Source organism: Leuresthes tenuis, unplaced genomic scaffold (assembly GCF_036924035.1).
Source record: "Leuresthes tenuis unplaced genomic scaffold, fLeuTen1.0.hap1 SCAF_5, whole genome shotgun sequence".
Classification (NCBI taxonomy): Eukaryota; Metazoa; Chordata; class Actinopteri; order Atheriniformes; family Atherinopsidae; genus Leuresthes; species Leuresthes tenuis.
The window spans coordinates 467,847-487,472 of record NW_027325359.1 but is presented as its reverse complement, the minus strand read 5'-3'; the positions used below and the strand labels follow the sequence as shown (position 1 = coordinate 487,472).

General features: G+C 40.6%; 1 protein-coding gene across 1 annotated transcript; it reads right to left on the bottom strand.

Annotated features, from left to right (window-relative positions):
- Positions 1 to 222: 222 nt before the first annotated feature.
- Positions 223 to 18,927, bottom strand: mmp15a (matrix metallopeptidase 15a). Its single transcript, XM_072385376.1, has 10 exons — positions 18,301 to 18,927; positions 15,350 to 15,498; positions 13,424 to 13,546; positions 13,018 to 13,334; positions 12,591 to 12,752; positions 9,116 to 9,492; positions 8,906 to 9,044; positions 3,882 to 4,032; positions 3,667 to 3,782; positions 223 to 1,440 (listed from the first exon to the last, which is right to left on the bottom strand). The coding sequence occupies exons 1-10, from the start codon at positions 18,391 to 18,393 to the stop codon at positions 986 to 988; spliced, it is 2,082 nt and encodes a 693-aa protein (XP_072241477.1). The 5' UTR covers positions 18,394 to 18,927; the 3' UTR covers positions 223 to 985.
- Between the last annotated feature and the right edge of the window lie 699 nt (positions 18,928 to 19,626).

The following is a 19,626-nucleotide window of genomic DNA, read 5'->3' as shown; positions in this document are numbered from 1 at the left end:
AAGGTTAAAGTTCACCCCAAGGTGAAAAAGCCCAGAGCTACATCTCAGACTCCACAGGCCTCAGTTAGCATGTTAAAGGTTAAAGGTCATGACAGCACAGTTAGAAAAAGACTGAACAAGGATGGCTTGTTTGGAAGGGCTGCAGGAGAAAGCCTCTTCTCTCTAAAAAGAACATGGCAGCACAGCTTAGGTTTGCAAAGCTGCATCTGAACAAAGCTCAAGACTTCTGGAACAATGTCCTTTGGACAGACCAGAGCAAAGTGGAGATGTTTGGTCCTAATGCACAGCAGCACGTTTGGAGGAAACCAAACACAGCATATCAGCACAAACACCTCATACCAGCTGTCAAGCACGGTGGTGGAGGGCTGATGATCTGGGCTGGTTCTGCAGCCACAGGGAAAGTCCAGACCTTAAACATGCTGTGGTGGGACCTTAAGAGAGCTGTGCAGAAAAGACTGATAACGTCTTCAAGTTAATGCTGCAAAACACGGTTTTATGATGAGGTTTTCTAGTTTTTCACACACTGCTTCCATGTTTTGGCTCAGATTTAGAATAGAAATGAATAAGGTCACGGTGTCATTGTTCATTTACAGACCTGGAATGGACCGGATCATCGTTAGCCGCCCTGATACGTAAAAACTTAGACCTGAATGAGGGTTTTCCTTCTTTTCCATGACTGTTTTCATAAGAAAAGACTGCTTCAGACATTTGGAAGGCACAGAAAAAACAAAAAAAAAAACTTGGCAAAGCTACATTCAAGGGCAGAATGAGGGAAACTTTGGCCCCACAGACGCTGACTTCACCACTTTTTAGCATTTCACATGAGCAATAAAAACTCTCACAACGAATAACAAGGCCCACAACATTGAGGTAACTCATCATCAGCTTTCTGAAGCCCCAGCATTGTGTAAATCTTCCTTAAGTAGGAATCCGACTGACCCAGACAAATGATGAATACCCGTTCTATCTCTTCTAATTCTACGCCTCACACCCAGTCCTGCATTGACCGTTTGCAGTGCACCAGGGCCCTGGGAGTCTCTTTGTTCTGCAGAGTCCTGAGGATCACATAGATGAGCACCAGGATGCACAGGATGAGCACCAGAGGAACAGTCACCATGATCAGAGTCATGACTTTCGACTCGCTGTCGGCCACGGTTACGACCACATTCACCTCCTTGTCCTCCTCTTCCTCCGTGCTGTCAGGCTCAGCGGTTTTCTCCTCCTCCGACTTGGTGTCTTTGTCTGGCTTCTTGCCTCGGTCTGAGGGGTCGACTGGTTTATCCTCAGGCTGCTGCTCAGGGTCGATGTCGGGCTTTGGGTCGGGGGCCCCCACACAGCCCATGAAATCCTTCAGGATAGAACGAGGATAGCCTTTGTCTGCTTCTTTTCTGCGGTTGTCAAACCTCCAATAATTGGCACCTTTGTAGAAATATGTGTAAGCTGCAAGCAAGGAAGATGCAAAAGGTTATAGAGATCGAGTAAATTTAAATATAGAGCATGTGCAGCATTAAAAAGTCCATATTATTCTCATTTGTGGCGGTTAATTCTATTTCTGGTGTCTTATACAGTAAAATTACTTTATTTTCCTCATCCTGTGCATTCCTGCAGCTTCTTTTTTCTCTGTTGGGTTTGAAATTGGCCCCATTTTAGTGTTTAAATCTGTTAAATCTGTTTAACACTGAACTTTGACAAAGATAAGTGTTGATATTAGACAGACAAATTCGGTAAAATCCACTAAATTCGTCTTTCGATGCTGGTTTGCTATTTTTGGAAAAAGGTCTTCAAGGTGCAAAACCAAGATAATAACTAACAGACCTCAAAACACTAAATTAAACTCCTTGTTAAATTAAAAGCTGTTTTGTGAGAGGATTTAAAACTAAATCATATCAGTCTTTTAAACTTAAGCTATTAGCTTATTTAGCTTATTTTAGCTAAAAGGAGTGAAAACAAGAGGATACAGCAAGTCTGGTTCTGCTCAAAGATACAGAAATATACCTACGAGCAGCTTTACAACTAGATTTATTCATACATATTAAACTTATATCTGTGTCTAAACTATAGTTTTAGATGTGCAGGCACCTGGGATCTGGTTTCCCCCAGTTTCTGCTCTTTATGCTAAACTAATTTAGCTTCTCAGGCATCGGTCATCAGCGAAGTTCCTTCAAAACTTCCTCATTTACTAAACTACATGTAGTTATTATTCAAACAAATAGCACTGAAAGGTTTCTTTAGAGAGTGGTTTAGCCTTCTCACCCACGACTTTTGTTAAAGTCAGACATTACACCACACATTTGTCTATATAAAACCATAAAATTGTCACAAAAGCCTTCATGCTGCCAGTGTGAAGCAGCTAAAACCCACTCTTTGTGAGGTAAATTCTGCCTGAACACATGGTTCTGCGGTGGAAACCGGCTGCTTGCAGAGACAGTTTGGGTGGAGATGAGATCTGACTGCTACTGAGTGCATTTAGAACAGCTCTGCTTCAAATCTAATTTCCAAAGGAAGGACGGGCCAACCCTCAAACCAGAGCTCTCATTCCACTCTATCCGTCTCACCCTTCTTGCTTCAGCCTAACTCGCCTCCTGTGGGTTTTATTTACTTCTTTACACATTTTATTTACTTCTTTAATATTATATAATAAAATATATAATAATAAAATAATATATAATAATATATAATAATAATATAGTATATAATAATAATAATAATATAATATTATATAATAATAATAATATAATAGTTGTGGTTTTATTCATAAAAAAATTAACCTAAAGTGCTTCATATTCCCATTTTTGAACAGTTTAATTCACCTGTAATCATCATAAACAGCAGCTTTTCCTGCTTTACTCTAAAACTCGCCTAATTTTATTATAACATCATATAATAAAATATTATATAATAGTAATATCATAAAATATAATAATGATATATAATAAAAAATATATAATAATAATAAAATAATATAATAAAATAATAATACAATAATATTATATATAATAATAATATCATATGATAAAATAATATATAATAATTATAATATTATATAATAAAGAAAAATATTTTACTCCTAAATAATCAGGTTAAAGTAACTTTATTGAACTAATTATGGTTTTATTCATAAAAAAAATGAACCTAAAGTGCTTCATATTCCCATTTTTGAACAGTTTAATTCACCTGTAATCATCATAAACAGCAGCTTTTCCTGCTTTACTCTAAAACTCGCCTAATTTTATTATAACATCATATAATAAAATATTATATAATAGTAATAATATCATAAAATATAATAATGATATATAATAAAAAATATATAATAATAATAAAATAATAAAACAATAATATATATAATAATAATATCATATGATAAAATAATATATAATAATTATAAAATAATATTATATAATAAAGAAAAATATTTTACTCCTAAATAATCAGGTTAAAGTAACTTTATTGAAATAAAAAAATGAACCTAAAGTGCTTCATATTCCCATTTTTGGACAGTTTAATTCACCTGTAATCATAACAAACAGCAGCTTTGTCGCTGCGCTGCTTTTCCTGCTTTACTCTAAAACTCCTCACCATGTCTCGGTCCCCCGCGGTGCTGCTCTGATGCCCCCTTCTCCAAAATAAGGGCCCTAAACTGCTCAGTTTAAAGGGATTACGTACCACCGTCATCACTGAGGAAGGCTCCCTTGGGCGAGGGAGGGATCCTCCCCCATTTGCTGATTGATTGGGGGAAGTTGCTGTCTGCAGTCCGAGTTTTCTCATTATAACTCCAGTACCTGCAAACAAGATTCATCAAGAAGTCTTCTAATAAATCTAAAAAGCTCTAAAGAAAACTATCTTTCTGTTCCTCATATCTTGTTTCCAGATTATTATACCTGTCTCCTGTGAAGAAGTACGAGTATCCATTGGGCTCCCACCAGATAGCTGTATCGATCTTATGTGTAGGAAGTCCTCGTCCATATTCATACAAGGGCTGAGGGTACCCTGGCAGCACATCAGCCTCCCTGAACACCCAGTATCTATCATCTGTGGTGGCAAAGAGACGGTTACTGCTCTAATGAGACAAACCAGCCCAAATAGGGAAGAAATGGGTAATAAATACAAGACAAAACGAAATAAGTAAGAAAAAGCAAGCCCAGATGAAAGAAAGTAACAGCCAGAACACATTTATGTGTCATTGGGTTTATTCACTCCAGAGGAAAAAGAAAAAAGAGTGAATTGGTAGGAATAAGACAAATTTTCCAAGATTTCCTTATGTGAAAGCTAATTTCTCCCCTAAAGCTAACCTTTGGACACACTTTCAGCCACTTTCCACTTCCACTGCCAACAGACTGCAAAATGCTGAACTGAACCTCTGCTGATAGGAGTTAGAAAACAGGATCTAAAAGCCTCTAAAAAAGGTAGAAGCATGCATTTGTTGCATTGAGTTTGAATGGTTTAATCAGCTTTTTACGTCAGGTGATGCAAGTTTAGAAGCTTGATAAAAGCTCAGGTTCCTCAAACTTTGTGCAAATAATCAACAGCAAGAAGCTCCTCCAAGAATGTGACTGAGAAACAGCGGTTAACAGAAATGGTAGAGGTCAAGCTGAGGTCTGGGAGAATGGAAAAACTGCTCATGGGATCAATTAAAAGGCTAATTAAAGGCCTTGTTCAACCCGAAGGACGATAAGGATCATTTAGCAGAGTCTGGAGAGGTGGTGCTGTGTTCCAATCAGCAGCAACACCAACAAAAATCAGCATCTTAAAGCCATAACTACAGCAAAAGATGTTTGCGAATCAACTTTTAAACAAGAAACATGGATTTTTGCCAACTGGTCACTTGGATTTATGAAATTAAAGACAAAAAAGGGATGTCTGGAGATAAATATGAGCATGCTTTTATGTTAATGAGCTCATGAGCCAGAAGTGACCATATTTGGACATAAGAATTAACTTTATGCATCTCTGAGGTCCAGCATCTACTTTAATTGTGAATCATTTTAAAAACAGGGAATCTAGTTCATGACTTAATACATAAAGGACCATCTTATATTTAGTTTAAAAGTGGATTGATTGTGTTGTTATGCTCTGAATAATAGTAGAAGGAATAATGGCTTCAATACCACCGAGTGACAACCAAGAGTTAAGTTAAATGAGAGCTAACCAATAGATAATGTTTTGGTACCTAAGTCTTATGAATTCAGGTTATGCCGTTAATTAATCACATTTTGGTCTTGCTTTGGTCGTGCTGCAGCCAGTGGTTTGGGGAACATTTCCCTAGAAGAAGGAAGAATAGATTAAGTACCAGGAAAGTCTCAAAGTGACACTAATAAAAAGCTCTGACCCCGACCTAAACAGAGCTTCACAGTCTTAACCCGTAGAGCTTCACAGTCTTAACCCGTAGAGCTTCACAGTCTTAACCCATAGAGCTTCACAGTCTTAACCCATAGAGCTTCACAGTCTTAACCCATAGAGCTTCAGTCTTAACCCATAGAGCTTCACAGTCTTAACCCATAGAGCTTCACAGTCTTAACCCATAGAGCTTCACAGTCTTAACCCATAGAGCTTCAGTCTTAACCCATAGAGCTTCAGTCTTAACCCATAGAGCTTCACAGTCTTAACCCATAGAGCTTCACAGTCTTAACCCATAGAGCTTCACAGTCTTAACCCATAGAGCTTCAGTCTTAACCCATAGAGCTTCAGTCTTAACCCATAGAGCTTCAGTCTTAACCCATAGAGCTTCAGTCTTAACCCATAGAGCTTCACAGTCTTAACCCATAGAGCTTCACAGTCTTAACCCGTAGAGCTTCACAGTCTTAACCCGTAGAGCTTCACAGTCTTAACCCGTAGAGCTTCAGTCTTAACCCATAGAGCTTCAGTCTTAACCCATAGAGCTTCAGTCTTAACCCATAGAGCTTCAGTCTTAACCCATAGAGCTTCACAGTCTTAACCCATAGAGCTTCACAGTCTTAACCCGTAGAGCTTCACAGTCTTAACCCGTAGAGCTTCACAGTCTTAACCCATAGAGCTTCACAGTCTTAACCCATAGAGCTTCACAGTCTTAACCCATAGAGCTTCACAGTCTTAACCCATAGAGCTTCACAGTCTTAACCCATAGAGCTTCAGTCTTAACCCATAGAGCTTCAGTCTTAACCCATAGAGCTTCACAGTCTTAACCCATAGAGCTTCACAGTCTTAACCCGTAGAGCTTCACAGTCTTAACCCGTAGAGCTTCACAGTCTTAACCCGTAGAGCTTCACAGTCTTAACCCATAGAGCTTCACAGTCTTAACCCATAGAGCTTCACAGTCTTAACCCATAGAGCTTCACAGTCTTAACCCATAGAGCTTCAGTCTTAACCCATAGAGCTTCAGTCTTAACCCATAGAGCTTCAGTCTTAACCCATAGAGCTTCACAGTCTTAACCCATAGAGCTTCACAGTCTTAACCCGTAGAGCTTCACAGTCTTAACCCGTAGAGCTTCACAGTCTTAACCCGTAGAGCTTCACAGTCTTAACCCATAGAGCTTCAGTCTTAACCCATAGAGCTTCAGTCTTAACCCATAGAGCTTCAGTCTTAACCCATAGAGCTTCACAGTCTTAACCCATAGAGCTTCACAGTCTTAACCCGTAGAGCTTCACAGTCTTAACCCGTAGAGCTTCACAGTCTTAACCCGTAGAGCTTCACAGTCTTAACCCGTAGAGCTTCACAGTCTTAACCCATAGAGCTTCACAGTCTTAACCCATAGAGCTTCAGTCTTAACCCATAGAGCTTCAGTCTTAACCCATAGAGCTTCACAGTCTTAACCCATAGAGCTTCACAGTCTTAACCCATAGAGCTTCACAGTCTTAACCCATAGAGCTTCAGTCTTAACCCATAGAGCTTCAGTCTTAACCCATAGAGCTTCAGTCTTAACCCATAGAGCTTCACAGTCTTAACCCATAGAGCTTCACAGTCTTAACCCATAGAGCTTCACAGTCTTAAGTAACCCGTAGAGCTTCTTTATTGATGCGATCCCCTTTCAGAGTGATTTTCTGTTCTACCTTTCCGATAGTCATAGATTTAACTTGTGTGTTTTTTCGTTTATATCCTTAAAGTTTACAGAAACTCCATTAGAAAGAGTCTCTTTCTGTTTTTGTCTTGTTAAACTTCCATAGCGCCTCCGTCGGTTCGGAGAGCGGAAAGTTTAAATTGTAAAATTTCTACAGCTTTTTCTACAGTTTTTTCCTCCTGGCGTGGAGAGAATTTTTCATTTGATAAGTTTTATAGTCACACTCTCCTCTTCATAGATATTAAGGAGAGAGTGTTTTAGGAATTTATAGCCCGTTGTTTTGCTCTGAAAAAGAGAATATCAGTGATTATTGTATAAATAAAATACTTTAAATAGAATAAAATGCTTTGCAGCTCCACTGGAAGCCTATCACTAGAAGCCTTTTAAGGGAAGAATGGATAAGAATCCTCTGAGCTGTGCACAAAGAGCGTTTACAAAGCATGATGCTTGCTAAATGTCCTTAAAAATCAACTTCAGCTCCTTTTAAACCCCTCAAGAATGTGACCAAACCACAAAAGCAGGTATCAGGTAACAGTATAACTCTTCCACGGCTCAGTGAGTTTAAATCTGTGATCAAAAGCTCCAGAAATCTCCACAAAGCATGACAAATAAGCGTGAGGCCTTGGTGTAAAAGAATAAGCAGCCCAGCTGTTTGCATCTGGAGCAGAGAAGGCTGATGCAATCCTCCTCCTTCCTCATGAAGCCTTCTGGGGCTCAGCTGGAGCGCACTGGGCCAACAACAGCTGCCACGTTCATGACACCCAGGGACCCCGTAAACACATTAAAACGCACAAAAGTCGTGATGCAAACACACACAAACATAAAACTACCTCTAAATCTGCAGCTGGAGTGTCATAATGTTTAAACAGTGAATCACTGGGCAAAAGGGAGCGTTTTTATTCTTTTTCATAGCACTTTTAATGCTTCAGACATTTCTGTGGGTCTCTGTCAGATATGAAAAACTGTAGCTGTGCTGAATTATTACCATTTCCTCATAAATCAAGCTGTGTGGTGAAAAAATGCAGCTTTCTATCTGACCAGCTTAAATCAAAGCACAGGCTTGTGTTTCCCTCCTCATGTTGTGTTTATAGCTGTGACGGCTGCACCTACAGCTAAATTCATATCATTTTGTTTGCATATTTGTTTAAACTAAGTTGAAATCCATTATTTCTGTTTGTCAGCGCGCACATTTAGATCTAATTGTATTTTCAACTTTGTTAAACTTGTTTTATATGTTAAATCTGTTTTCTTTTCTTCTATCGGTGCTGGGGGGGGGATATGAGAGCTGGGGGGGGGCAAAAGTGCACAGGAAGTGCAATGAGCCTGTACCAAGGCAGCTTCATCAGGGGGGGAGACATGGTGTAGTTTACATCCTTTAGATGTTAAGATGTATTCCTTTAGATTTAAAAGTAATTTGTTTATTTAGTTAAGTCTTTGTTTGAGTGATTATTAACTGTTAGGTTCTGTTTCTTTATTTGTTAGTATGTGTTCAAACTTGGTCTGATCAGCCAGTATTTAAGTTCTCCTTTGTTTCCTGTTTGTTAGGTTAGCGCCGTTTCTGCGTCACGTCAGCACGGTTTCTGCGCCAAGTTTCTTATCATTTGAACAGTTGGTTTGAAGTTATTATGACTTTACTTTATTTTGTTCATTTGACCTCTTTTAAGGGCCCTGATATTATGTTCTTTGGGTAAATAAAACCCGTTTCTTTTTGAATCTATCTGGGTCCTCGTGCTCGACCAGCTCGGTCCCTCACAGTAGGTTAAAGCAATAGTGCCTTTCAGCGAGGGGCTTTATTATCAGAGAGGTTAAATCTGGGGGTGCTGTGCTTGTGAACTGACAGATTTTATTGGTAAAAAACAGTCGTGACATACCTTTAAAGAAGACAAATTTGCCATCGTGGCGTTCGTAGGCTGCGTCAATGTCACTGGGGAGACCGATCCAGAAGACCGATATCGGCATTGGGTAATTATCCAGGACTCGGTTCCTACGAACCCGCCAGAACCAGCGACTCTGTAAAAGCCAGCAAGATAATGAGGTCTGGAATTCTAAGCAGTCTGAGGAGCTTTTCCTGCTTTATTCACCTTGAAAACAAACATCTCCCCCCTCAGCATGGTCACTGTGTCAAAGTCTCCATCACAGATGTTCGGGGGCTGGTTGTCCGGCAGCTTGGGAGGCCTGGGTGGAGGAGGGGTGTCCTTTCTGACGGGCGGGGTGACAGGTTCTGGCTCAGGCTGCGAGTCGGTGGGGGTGGAGGTGGGGAGGGAAGGAGGTGAGGTGGGGCTCGGTTCTCCTGGGGGATCCAGGCTGCCCTCAGTGGGCAGATCAGCTGGAGGGTCGGTGGGTGAGGAGGAGGTGGGCTCACCTTCAGGAGCAGGGGGGGAGGCGGGGGGGTCATCATTGGGTGCGTCGTCAGGGGCGAGAGGAGAAGTGGGTGAAGCATCAGTGATTAGTGGAGGACCTGAGAAAGAAAAGATGGGGGGTGCAGACTGAAGCTCACAGTTACAGCCAAAAACAGCTCCATTCTGAATGAAAGAATCCCTGCAGGCTGGCTGTGGAACTTAATTAATCATTTCTTTTATACTCTTGTCCCTTTCCCTCACAATATCCCCTCTATCAAAGCGAGCCCAATGCTCCATTTTGTGGAGTGACTTAAAGCTCATTTGACTGACTGTCACTGGAAAAAACCCCAGCTCTGCTGGTTGCTAGGAGAAGAAAACACACAGATACAGCCGGTTGCATAACATGTGTGGACAGCTGATGGGCTTGAAGGTGTATTGTGTTACACTGAGGCAAAAATATAGCAAGGAATAAATCAAAGTCAATCTTGGCCAGCAACTATCACTGAATTTCAGCCTTTGCAGCACTTTAGTCTTAATTTTTGGACAGCAATAGTGTTCATGATGTTTTTATTTCCAAGAGTCCTCATTTTCCAGTGACTTCTTCGCATCTTAAAGTGTCACAATGTGCATTAAAGTGTTCAAATAACTTTTTATAGTCCCTAATCTCACTTGAAATGTCCATTTTTTTGGTTAATTACTGAAATCTTGGTTGTATTCGACTTGCTGGATACACACACACAAAGGAATTTTTGTATAAACTAAATAGTTTAGATGCCTTGGAAAAGATCCCAAAGGGATGAAGTGATGGCAGAATATATCCATCACAGACAAAGGAGATGTGTCAGTGGCTCACAGTGGAAGTTGGTCATCGTTTCCATACAAAGAAAGAACCTGCTTATGTTTCAGTGTCAGAAAGTCTACAATCCAAACACCACAAATGCACATCAGTCCAATTCATTTCATCTAAACTTTGGGGAAAAAGGGAAAATCTGTTGAGAGGACACCGAATATGTTCTAATAAACTTGACTGACACATAAATGTGTCAGAAACAGGACATTAGCATGAGTTAGTTACAGTAAGTAGGGTCAGTGTGACTTGGTTAACACTGAGCATGTGCAGAAATACCCATTTCTGGACTGTGGACCATTTTCTAAGTGTTCTGCATTACTAAGAACAAATAGGAGCCTGAAGCCCACAGTTGGCCTGTGTTTCTTGTCCAGGGGAAAATATCCGTCTCATCAGCAGCTAAATGCTTCAAGATATCCAACAGTTAGCTGCTTGCTTCATCTGCCTCTTGTTTGGGGCTGTGAAAGGTGGGGAAAGCTAGCTAGCTGCTAACAGCAGCCATGCGATGGGTGAAAAACGGCCGATGACAGGAGGGAGAGAAGCAAGAAGGTAGCCAAAGTGTTCTGTAGAGGTGAGACAACAACTGCATTTTGTATTTTATGGGGATTTATTACAGTTGTTTGAGCCTTTTTTTGTGTTAAAGTTGCTGAACTTTGTTTCTACTTGATTTCTGAAATGTTTTAAATCTAGTTCTACATATAATTCTGGTGCATTTACATGGCTCCTGTTTCAGGGAACCATCACTTATCTGGAATATGCAAACTGTTCCCAGTAAATCTGATTTGTAGGTAAGCAGATGAGTTGTTTACAAAGGAAAACTGATCCGGTCGGCAGAAAACAGCAAAGCTTTTGGTTCCTCTGTGAAGAACTTCTACAGAAAAACCCAAATGTTTATTTCCACCAATAAAGTTTACGTCAGTTTCTATTTACAGCCATCAGAGCCTTGGCTCTCCCAGTCATGGATTTCCTCCATCAGACTGCATTAGATCTGTTTAATAAAGGAAACTACTGCATGATTTCAGGGAAAACGCTTGCTTCCTGATATTCTCCTTTGCCAGAACTCAGTTTTATTCTGATGCAACTGTAAGTATTGATGAGCCAGAACTGTGTGGGTGTGGAAAGATCTCCGTTAAAACTAAGGAAACATTCCCAAACTGAAGACTTTTGGGCCTAATATTTAGACCGAGTTGTGACCAGAACAAAGCAGCGTGCAGTTAAAAGGAAAAGGAGCGACACAAAGGAAACATGAACCCAAATCTGAAATCTGAAACATGCAAAACACTCACAAATATCTCATGTGTTAATTAACAATAGCATCCATTCAGAGGGAAAAGATGAGTGCATGTCAGCAGCATGCATGACATGAGTGAGGTCCACTGTCTGCTGCAGATGCTCATGTGAACAAAGCTTCTTTTCAAACCTTCTCGTCTTCATTTGACAAATTTCCAGATGTAATATACAAGTATGAGTTTGACGCCCCCCCCCAGAACTACAGCTGACAGTCTGCCCTCTGACCTCCCAGTGGTTTCACAGCCAAAGAGTCTCGAGTGCGAAGCCAAAACGTGGCGTTTGTTTTCTCTTCTTTGTTCTGCCGTCTGTCCCCTGCAGGCAGGGTGAGGCTTTTTGTGTGACCCTGCAGAAAAATGGCTGCGGGACGGTTCCAGTGGTTGAAAAGGCTGTTGTTGAGCCGATTGAATTGATCTTAAATGTTAATCATGACTGATAAAATTAGATCTGAATAATGAGAACAGAAAAAGGCAAACGCAACGTGTTGTTTTCATGGAAGTTCCAGTCTGAGTCCAACAGGTGGCATGGCAACGTTTCAGCCAGATAGCATCAGTCAAAGTTAATAAAAGTGTTCAGATGGAAAGAAATCCCAACAAAAATGTTACTCATACTGAGCAGTGCCAGAATGCTTTTGTAACACCAAAAAAAAAACACACTGGAAAGTTGCACAAGCACATTTTACCATGAGAATAATGAGCTGAATTTGATGAAAACTTGGCTCCTGATGAACACAGGCTAATAAATTTACATCAGTTAGTATGTCCACAATGTGACCAATGTGGCTCCTCTCATTCCACAGAGCAAGAGGAATATTTCTGCAATGCATCATTTAAAACATGGTCCTGAATGAAATGGATTGTATTAATATAGAGCTCTTATGGTTTAATGGACCACCTAATGTGTTTCATTCGTTCTCTACAGAAATACAGAACTCTTTCTATCACAAACACCCACACAGCAGAGGCACTTTAAGGGTTCAGCATCTTAACCAAGAACAGTTCAACATATCCACAGGAGTTAATGGATGATCCGCTCTGCCTCTTAAGCCCAAACTCTGGTGGTAGAACATTATGTGCTTCTCACCATATATGTACTGTATTCCTCTGATGTCGTCATCATGCAGTGTGAAGTTTTGTATGTGAATCCACTGGTAAAAAGGAGCCATGGTGGCGCTGGGGTTATCAGAGTGCTCCAGACCCAGAGCATGACCGAGCTCATGGACCGCAACCAGGAAGAGGTCAATACCTGCGAGACAAGAGAGGCTTGAACCAAAGAGTCAAAGAGTTCTGTGCATTTCCTGCACAGATACTGTAAAAACATGCCCAACAAAGAGAACGTTTCAGTTAAATCATGGGAATAACTTATGCAAACACAGTCAGATCACGTCAGCAAGAGAAGCTGCAGCTGCAGAAGAATTACATCTGTTCAGAAAACCTTTTAGGCTGCAGCACAGTTAATCAAAAAGAAACAGAGCAAATAATGACAAAAACAGAAAAATGAGCCCACTGACCCTCTGGATTCTCATTGTCCAGTGTCCACGGCTCATCAGCATCAAAGTGTGTATCCCCACCTATTCCTGGTCCAGGATAGTAAGCATGGGCCAGCGACCCGCCCTCACCGTCAAACAGTGACATATCACCATGGAAACCAGAGGCAAACAGCATCAGGATGTCGCTGAGCTCCGCCTGGCTGCCATTGACGTTGCTTTCAGCGGGCAGCTCCTTGAAGGTGAGCGGCGTGACCCGTCTCCACATTTCGAAGGCCCTGCGGATCGCATCGTGGGTCCGCTCCTCTCCCAGCGAGGAGGGCATGCGTTGGTTCATGATGCTGGAACCAGAAGAGCAAACCTATCAGAGCTGGAACGGGAAACCTTCTGCTTAACGGTCGTTTTACGTCTCTGTGACAGCGTCAGAAACCTGTAAGTGATGTGATCTTTGTCCCACTGCTTCCCGGTGAGGGCGTAGCGCTTCTTCCTCGATGCACGAAACATGGCCGCTGGGTTTCGGTCAGGGAGGCCACAGCGAGGCCTACGCATCGCCCTGCGTGGCACAAACAGGCTATTAAATGCAAGGCAGGTCACTTCCATTCATGCAGCTTTGGTCAAAGCAGAACAGACACAAGTAGATCTGATGTTATTCTTTAAAAAAGACAGCAGCCATAATGATACAATAACAAACTACACATATATATACATAACTACCAGGAACCAAACCGTGTGGAGAGAGAACTGTTCCTTTTACTTTTACTTTGTTTCTCAGCTCCCTAAAAACCTCACATGCACCAGAAAATAACATTTAGCCAAAATATAAGATGACACAAAACAAAAATGACTGCAGTTATTGCTGAGATTGATTCTGTTTGAGTCCTAAAATGTGTCTGATTACTTATTTCTTCTTTTTTTTGTCCAAACGGTTAATGAGTTTGGGAAACAAGTTGATTTCCAGATGTCTCACATGTCTATACAGCAAATACAGCATAAAACCATCACCAGGCAGCTGCTTAGCTGAGCTTGAGTGAGGCTGGTTCCTGTCCAAAGGTGTTAATTAAGCAGTTTTTTAAGCATGGACAACAGAGAATGTCCAGATAATAACGTCCATACTTTGTTGGCAGCAGGCAGTTCACACGGGTTCTAAAATGCAGCATATTGTTAGTGTGAGATGCGATATCTCTCCTCTAACTACTCCGCAGGCATCAGGGTACAAGAGGAATGTTTGCTGCAGAAATCGCAGTATTTTGCTGTTAATATCAGTATTGTATGAATCTTTTAAACAACTTTTTGCTCTATTGACAGAAGCCCATGCGGATCTATATTCTGGACTTCAAACTAACAAGCTAACAGGCTAAAACAGCTAGGCTAAACTCCACACAATGCTTGGTCTCTCATGCTAACACCAGATGATGTCCAGACAGTTTCATGGCTGCTTTGCACCAGTGAGAGCAGCTTCAGTGAGTTTTAGGGTGGCGGTAGGTTTTGTTACCTTTATTTCCAACTGTTTCCAGCCTTGATGCTAAATGCTAAATGATGAAGCTAAAGCAACTAGCTCATATTAGCCTAGCTTGGTGTATTCTGTACAGGCTCAAGAGGGAGTGAGCTCAATATTTGCATCTAACGCTCCACATTAAAACAACAAAGCATATTTCACAAACTTTATTTCAATTTTACAAGCTAGTTATAGTAGTATGGAAGCAAAACCTCATAAACAAAAAAATTATGCAAAGATATGGCAAAATCGTCTCATCGGTGATACAGATGTGATATACCCAAAGTGAGACCTTATCGCAACAAAAATATTCCTATAATCTGAGACCATTTCTATAAAAACACAATTTAATGAGATGGAAGACTCATTAAATGTTGGTACAGATCTTTTAGAGGGGAGCACTTCCCTTGGCTCCTCTCAGTTTGGTATCATTACCATGTGTCGGGGGGGAATTACTCCAAGACATTTAGCTGGGATTCATTGCTCTGTATTCTCAAAGCTTAAATCAATCATCCCTGAATTTGCACAATAAAATGAGAAAGATGAGTTTTAACTATGAGAATAATTTGTACAAGTTTTCAAACACTCTTCAGCATCCATTGATTCTCTTTTTTTTTCCAAATTTAAATGGATTATTATGATTTTTTAGAAGTAGGAAAGTGATCAACTTTGGCTTGAATGATGGCATCTGTTGGGTGCTGATCTAAATAGCAGCTGGTCTGAATTGTACTTTGTTTTATTTTGATTTCCTGGATAAATCAGGGATTATTTTTCTATAATATTAGTAGAAACATGCGTGGACATCACATTTCCCCTCTCTGAGAGGGAAACAACGCAGCAACCGAGGGAGGTGAGACTTACGCGATAGTAGCAGGGTTCATCTCACCAGTCACCTCCAGCCCGTAGACACGCTGCATGTCGCTGATGGCTTTAGACAGAATCTGAGCCGACTGCATGGTGGACATCTGTCTGCTCGCCTGGGACAGGTAGCCGAACTGCCGAAGCCACGCCTGTGTGGTCAGAGGGATACTTTTACATCAGCAAGTGATGCAAATGCATGAGTCTGACAGTAACAGAAGCATTTATTTAACCAGGAAATAAAAACTCTGGAGATTTAGAAGCATTTTTCCACGACTGGCCAAGATAAAAAGCAGAATAAATCTATGGAGATAATACAATATACAGAAAAATACATGCAAATATCACCAAAAAGGAACCAAACATCAAAATGTAACACATGAAAAGCTTCCAAATAGTTAAATCACAATATCATTGCAGGCCAAGCATTTTTCAACCAGACATATGTTTAAAATCAGCTTAAATTCATCCAGCGAAACCTTTGGATTCAGTTAGTTCTGCTCCTGAATCCAAGCAGAGAGAGCGACATGAACTTAAAAACGTCTCTAATTCAGTACAGGCATTAGAGATGGATCAAAAGAAGACTTCAGAACAAAGTCAATCGTTTCCAGGACTTGTTAGAAGGATGTGGGTCTGGAGATGGCTTTTTTACAGCAATGTTTGAGTCTATGGGACAACAAAGAAGACCATTTCATTCCTAGATATATGCTGTTATCTAAAGACTCACATATCCCAGAATAATGATAACAGACAGAAGAATTCAGTGCTTTGCTCTTGCATTTGAGAACATTGTGAGTTTTGTTTTGCTGGCATTCAAAACAGGTTTTAAATCACACAAAGTAGGCTGAACAGGGTCGAAAACTCTTTGCAGCTGACAGAGAGTCTTAATGGTTTAGTTGCAGCACAGAAGAGCAAAAAAATGAAAATACGTGGTCCCAGGACTAAGCCTTGAGGTACACCCTCAGAAGTAATAACTTTTACACTGAGCTGGAACTCTACATTCAGACAGTCCTAGGCTGATTATATTTCGTTATATTAGTTACTAGAAACTCATTTGTTCACCAACAAGTGATTCAAGAGAAGGACAGACAACTTGTAGATGGACCTATTGTTGTTTAGCTCTCCAGGAGAGAAAAAGGGAAGATTTCCACAAAGAAAAATACTTGTTTGCGAGTCAGTACGGCTCCAGATTAACTGGACCTGCTGCCTTTGTAATATCCAGGAGTTTGAGCGCTTTATGCACCTCTGAACTGAGAGAAAGAGTGACTCACATGTGGATCATCTAAGCGAGGACCTCATGGGTAACAATGAGAGACTCAAACAAGAAACCACATGCAATAAAAAGGCTTGTTAAAGCAACCAAGCATCTCGGCTTTATTACAAATGTTTGGTGAGTGCTTAACAATACAGGCTGGAAGCTCCAACATTATTATGTCCAGAGAACCATTTAATCGTTTTTCCAAATTTAAAAGGATTATTATGATTTTTTTAGAAGTAGGAAAGTGATCAACTTTGGCTTGAATGATGGCATCTGTTGGGTACTGATCTAAAAAGCAGCTGGTCTGAATTGTACTTTGTTTCCTTTTGTTTTCCTGGATAAATCAGGGATTATTTTTCTATAATATCAGTAGAGACATGCGTGGACATCACATTTTGGGTTAAATTACCACAGTAGTTAATTCTGCTTAACTGTAGTTTCTCTAAAACTACATCATATCAAAAGATGATGCTTAGCTTTTATACTTCTGAGGTTCCAATAAGCAAAGAGAAACAAAAAAATAATATGAAACAAGAGCTCAGGTCCATCTTTCTGGAGTCTATCCCAGCCATCAGGGACCAAACAGACAGTTACTTAGGATTAGATCAATTAACGTTATGATTACCCAGAAATAAGCTCTGGTCTAATAACATAAGAGCATCTTAGGAGTTAAAACAAAAGAGAAAGAGGAGATATAAAACAGATGGCTTGCATTAACATTACGACATTCCTGCTCCTTCATTCCTGCACTGACAGCCAAGATGAGGAGAAGATGGAAACTGGAAAACTAAAAGCTTCTTCACCATTTTTAAGATAAATGCGAGTCTGTGGTATAAAAGACAAACACGCAGCTCTGCTGTCACAAAACACACAGAAACGTGTTGAAACGTCCCTCATTCCGAGCGTTTAGAGCCACGATGGCTCCTGGGGGGGAAGGAATCTGTCAAGTGTTAATATCTGCCCTTAAAGAAACCTCAGCTGCAGAGCTGGAAAACAACACCGCAGGCTGTTTCTCACAGCTGGATCTCCAACTTTCATGTATGAACACACATGTAACACAGACCTGCGCACGCAAAGGAAGAAAAGCCTGGGAGATGTTTCAGAAAGTCTAAAACTGACGTGAGAGAAGGTTTACTGAGACAAGAAGGCGGTAGAACACCTTTATAAAGAAGGACAATGCTAAATACATACACTTAAATACTATATTATGGCCCCAAAATTACATAAATACTGTAAAACACGGTATTCAATCGATAAAAACAACTATTAAAACTTTAAATCCTTCCACTATCGTGTTTTTTTTACATTTTCTTTTCACTTTCTAAGTAACCAACAGCTGTCAGATGCTTCTTAAATTCCACGAACAAGCCTTTTGTCTCTGTCTTTGTGACAGTCAGAGTTTTAAAGGTTCACCTTTAGTTCTCCACACAGGGTGAAAAACCGAGAAGTCTGCAGGAAAAACGTGTTAATGTGCAGCAACGGAGCTGGAAGCAACCAAAGGAGGTCGATAAGGGTTCATAGTAAACATTTTGATGGTCCAGACCTGACAACAAGTCCAAAGTCTGATCTTTAGATGCGAAACAGACATCATTTCTATCATTTCCTCTTAGACAACAGGTTTTATACTGACTTATATTGAAATGGAGCTGAAACATGACTAATTTGTGGCAAAAAACACAAAGAAACACGACTTTACCTCAGCTTTGTAGCCTTCCTCCACATCCGACACCAAGCCGCAGACCACCGGGGAAAAGAAATAAACTGCGGGGATGAGGATCTGAATCCACATCTTTCCTCTGACCACAGATGAAGATGAAGGTGATAAACACACCAAGTGCGGAAGAGTTTCTCGTCTCCTCCTCCTGTATTTATTCACAAACTGAGCTTTAAACTCATGTCTCGAAGATGTCCGACAATAAAGAGAAAGCGACGCACTAAAGTGCAATAAGAAAGATAAAGAACATCCAAGGGATTGTTGGTCGCAGCAGCCTCGTGGCTCATCCAAACTTTCACACCACCGTTTCTCTCGTGCACGCAGAGAACGCAGCTGGCACGTGAAGAAGTCCTTTCCTTTCCTTTCTCTGCGGCTCCACAATGGCTGATCAGCCGCAGAAAGCAGTTAGAAATCCTGCTTCTGCAACCGCAAGCATCCGAGCTCAGGAATTAACCACGAAAACTTTATTAAGTTGCCGCAAAAACGCAAGAAATGTGACATCTGAAGCGCACGAGGCAAATATCAGGCTTTTCCCCGCGGTGTCGCGCACAGAAAGCCCCCCTAAGCCTTTAAAAAGAAGACCGAAAAGCACTCCGAGGCCATCAGGAAACCCGCTGAACAGTTACAGGATCCTTCTGTAAAAGACTCCCAGTGAGGAGGGCGTCCTCCCCCCGATATTAGAGGGCCAGATAAGGCGAAGCCATCTGCTGTTTATGACGGAAAACTGCAGCTGGATTTTAAAAATACATCTTTAAAAATAGTTTAACCCTCCTTAAAACAGGTGAAGTTGCTTTAATGCTTAAAAATCAAATGTGATGTAGAGGTGGGGGTGGAAGGAGTCAGAGGGCAAGGTGACCCACCCTCTGTATCCTGGCAACCGTGCACTTTTATTGTCACGTGACCATTCATTATGGAAGCATCCGTAACAGCACGTGCGAGGAGTGATGAGCGCCTTTATTTAAAAGATAAATGTTTCTCCGGATCTATTTATTCTATTTAAGTATTTATTTATGATCTATTAGTTTAATTCCAGTTATTTAAATTGATAAGACATCCTGAGATTTGATTTGAGGCTTTCTTTTTACATTTTTTCTCATCTTGAGGCCCACAATAAGTGAAAATATTACCCTGTGGCTCTGGTGTAAGATTATTTTTCCTTTAAAGCTTGGAAAACGTCACTATTTCAAATGCAATATTCTGGACTAATTTATGTTAACGACTTCTTTCAGACAACAGAAGAGAAAAATATCTAAATCATATCGGTGTAAACTTTGCTTATTCAGCCAATCAAGTCATTCCTAATTTGTC

Bases quoted from the DNA above. Each gene is read 5' to 3' on its own strand.
- mmp15a (XM_072385376.1), bottom strand. From the start codon at position 18,393: ATGTGGATTCAGATCCTCATCCCCGCAGTTTATTTCTTTTCCCCGGTG. The intron at 13,335-13,423 runs GTTTCTGACGCT...TTCTGGTTCCAG, and splicing joins AAAGATCACATCACTTACAG to CATCATGAACCAACGCATGC. The intron at 1,441-3,666 runs GTACGTAATCCC...CCTTGCTTGCAG, and splicing joins CTTCCTCAGTGATGACGGTG to CTTACACATATTTCTACAAA.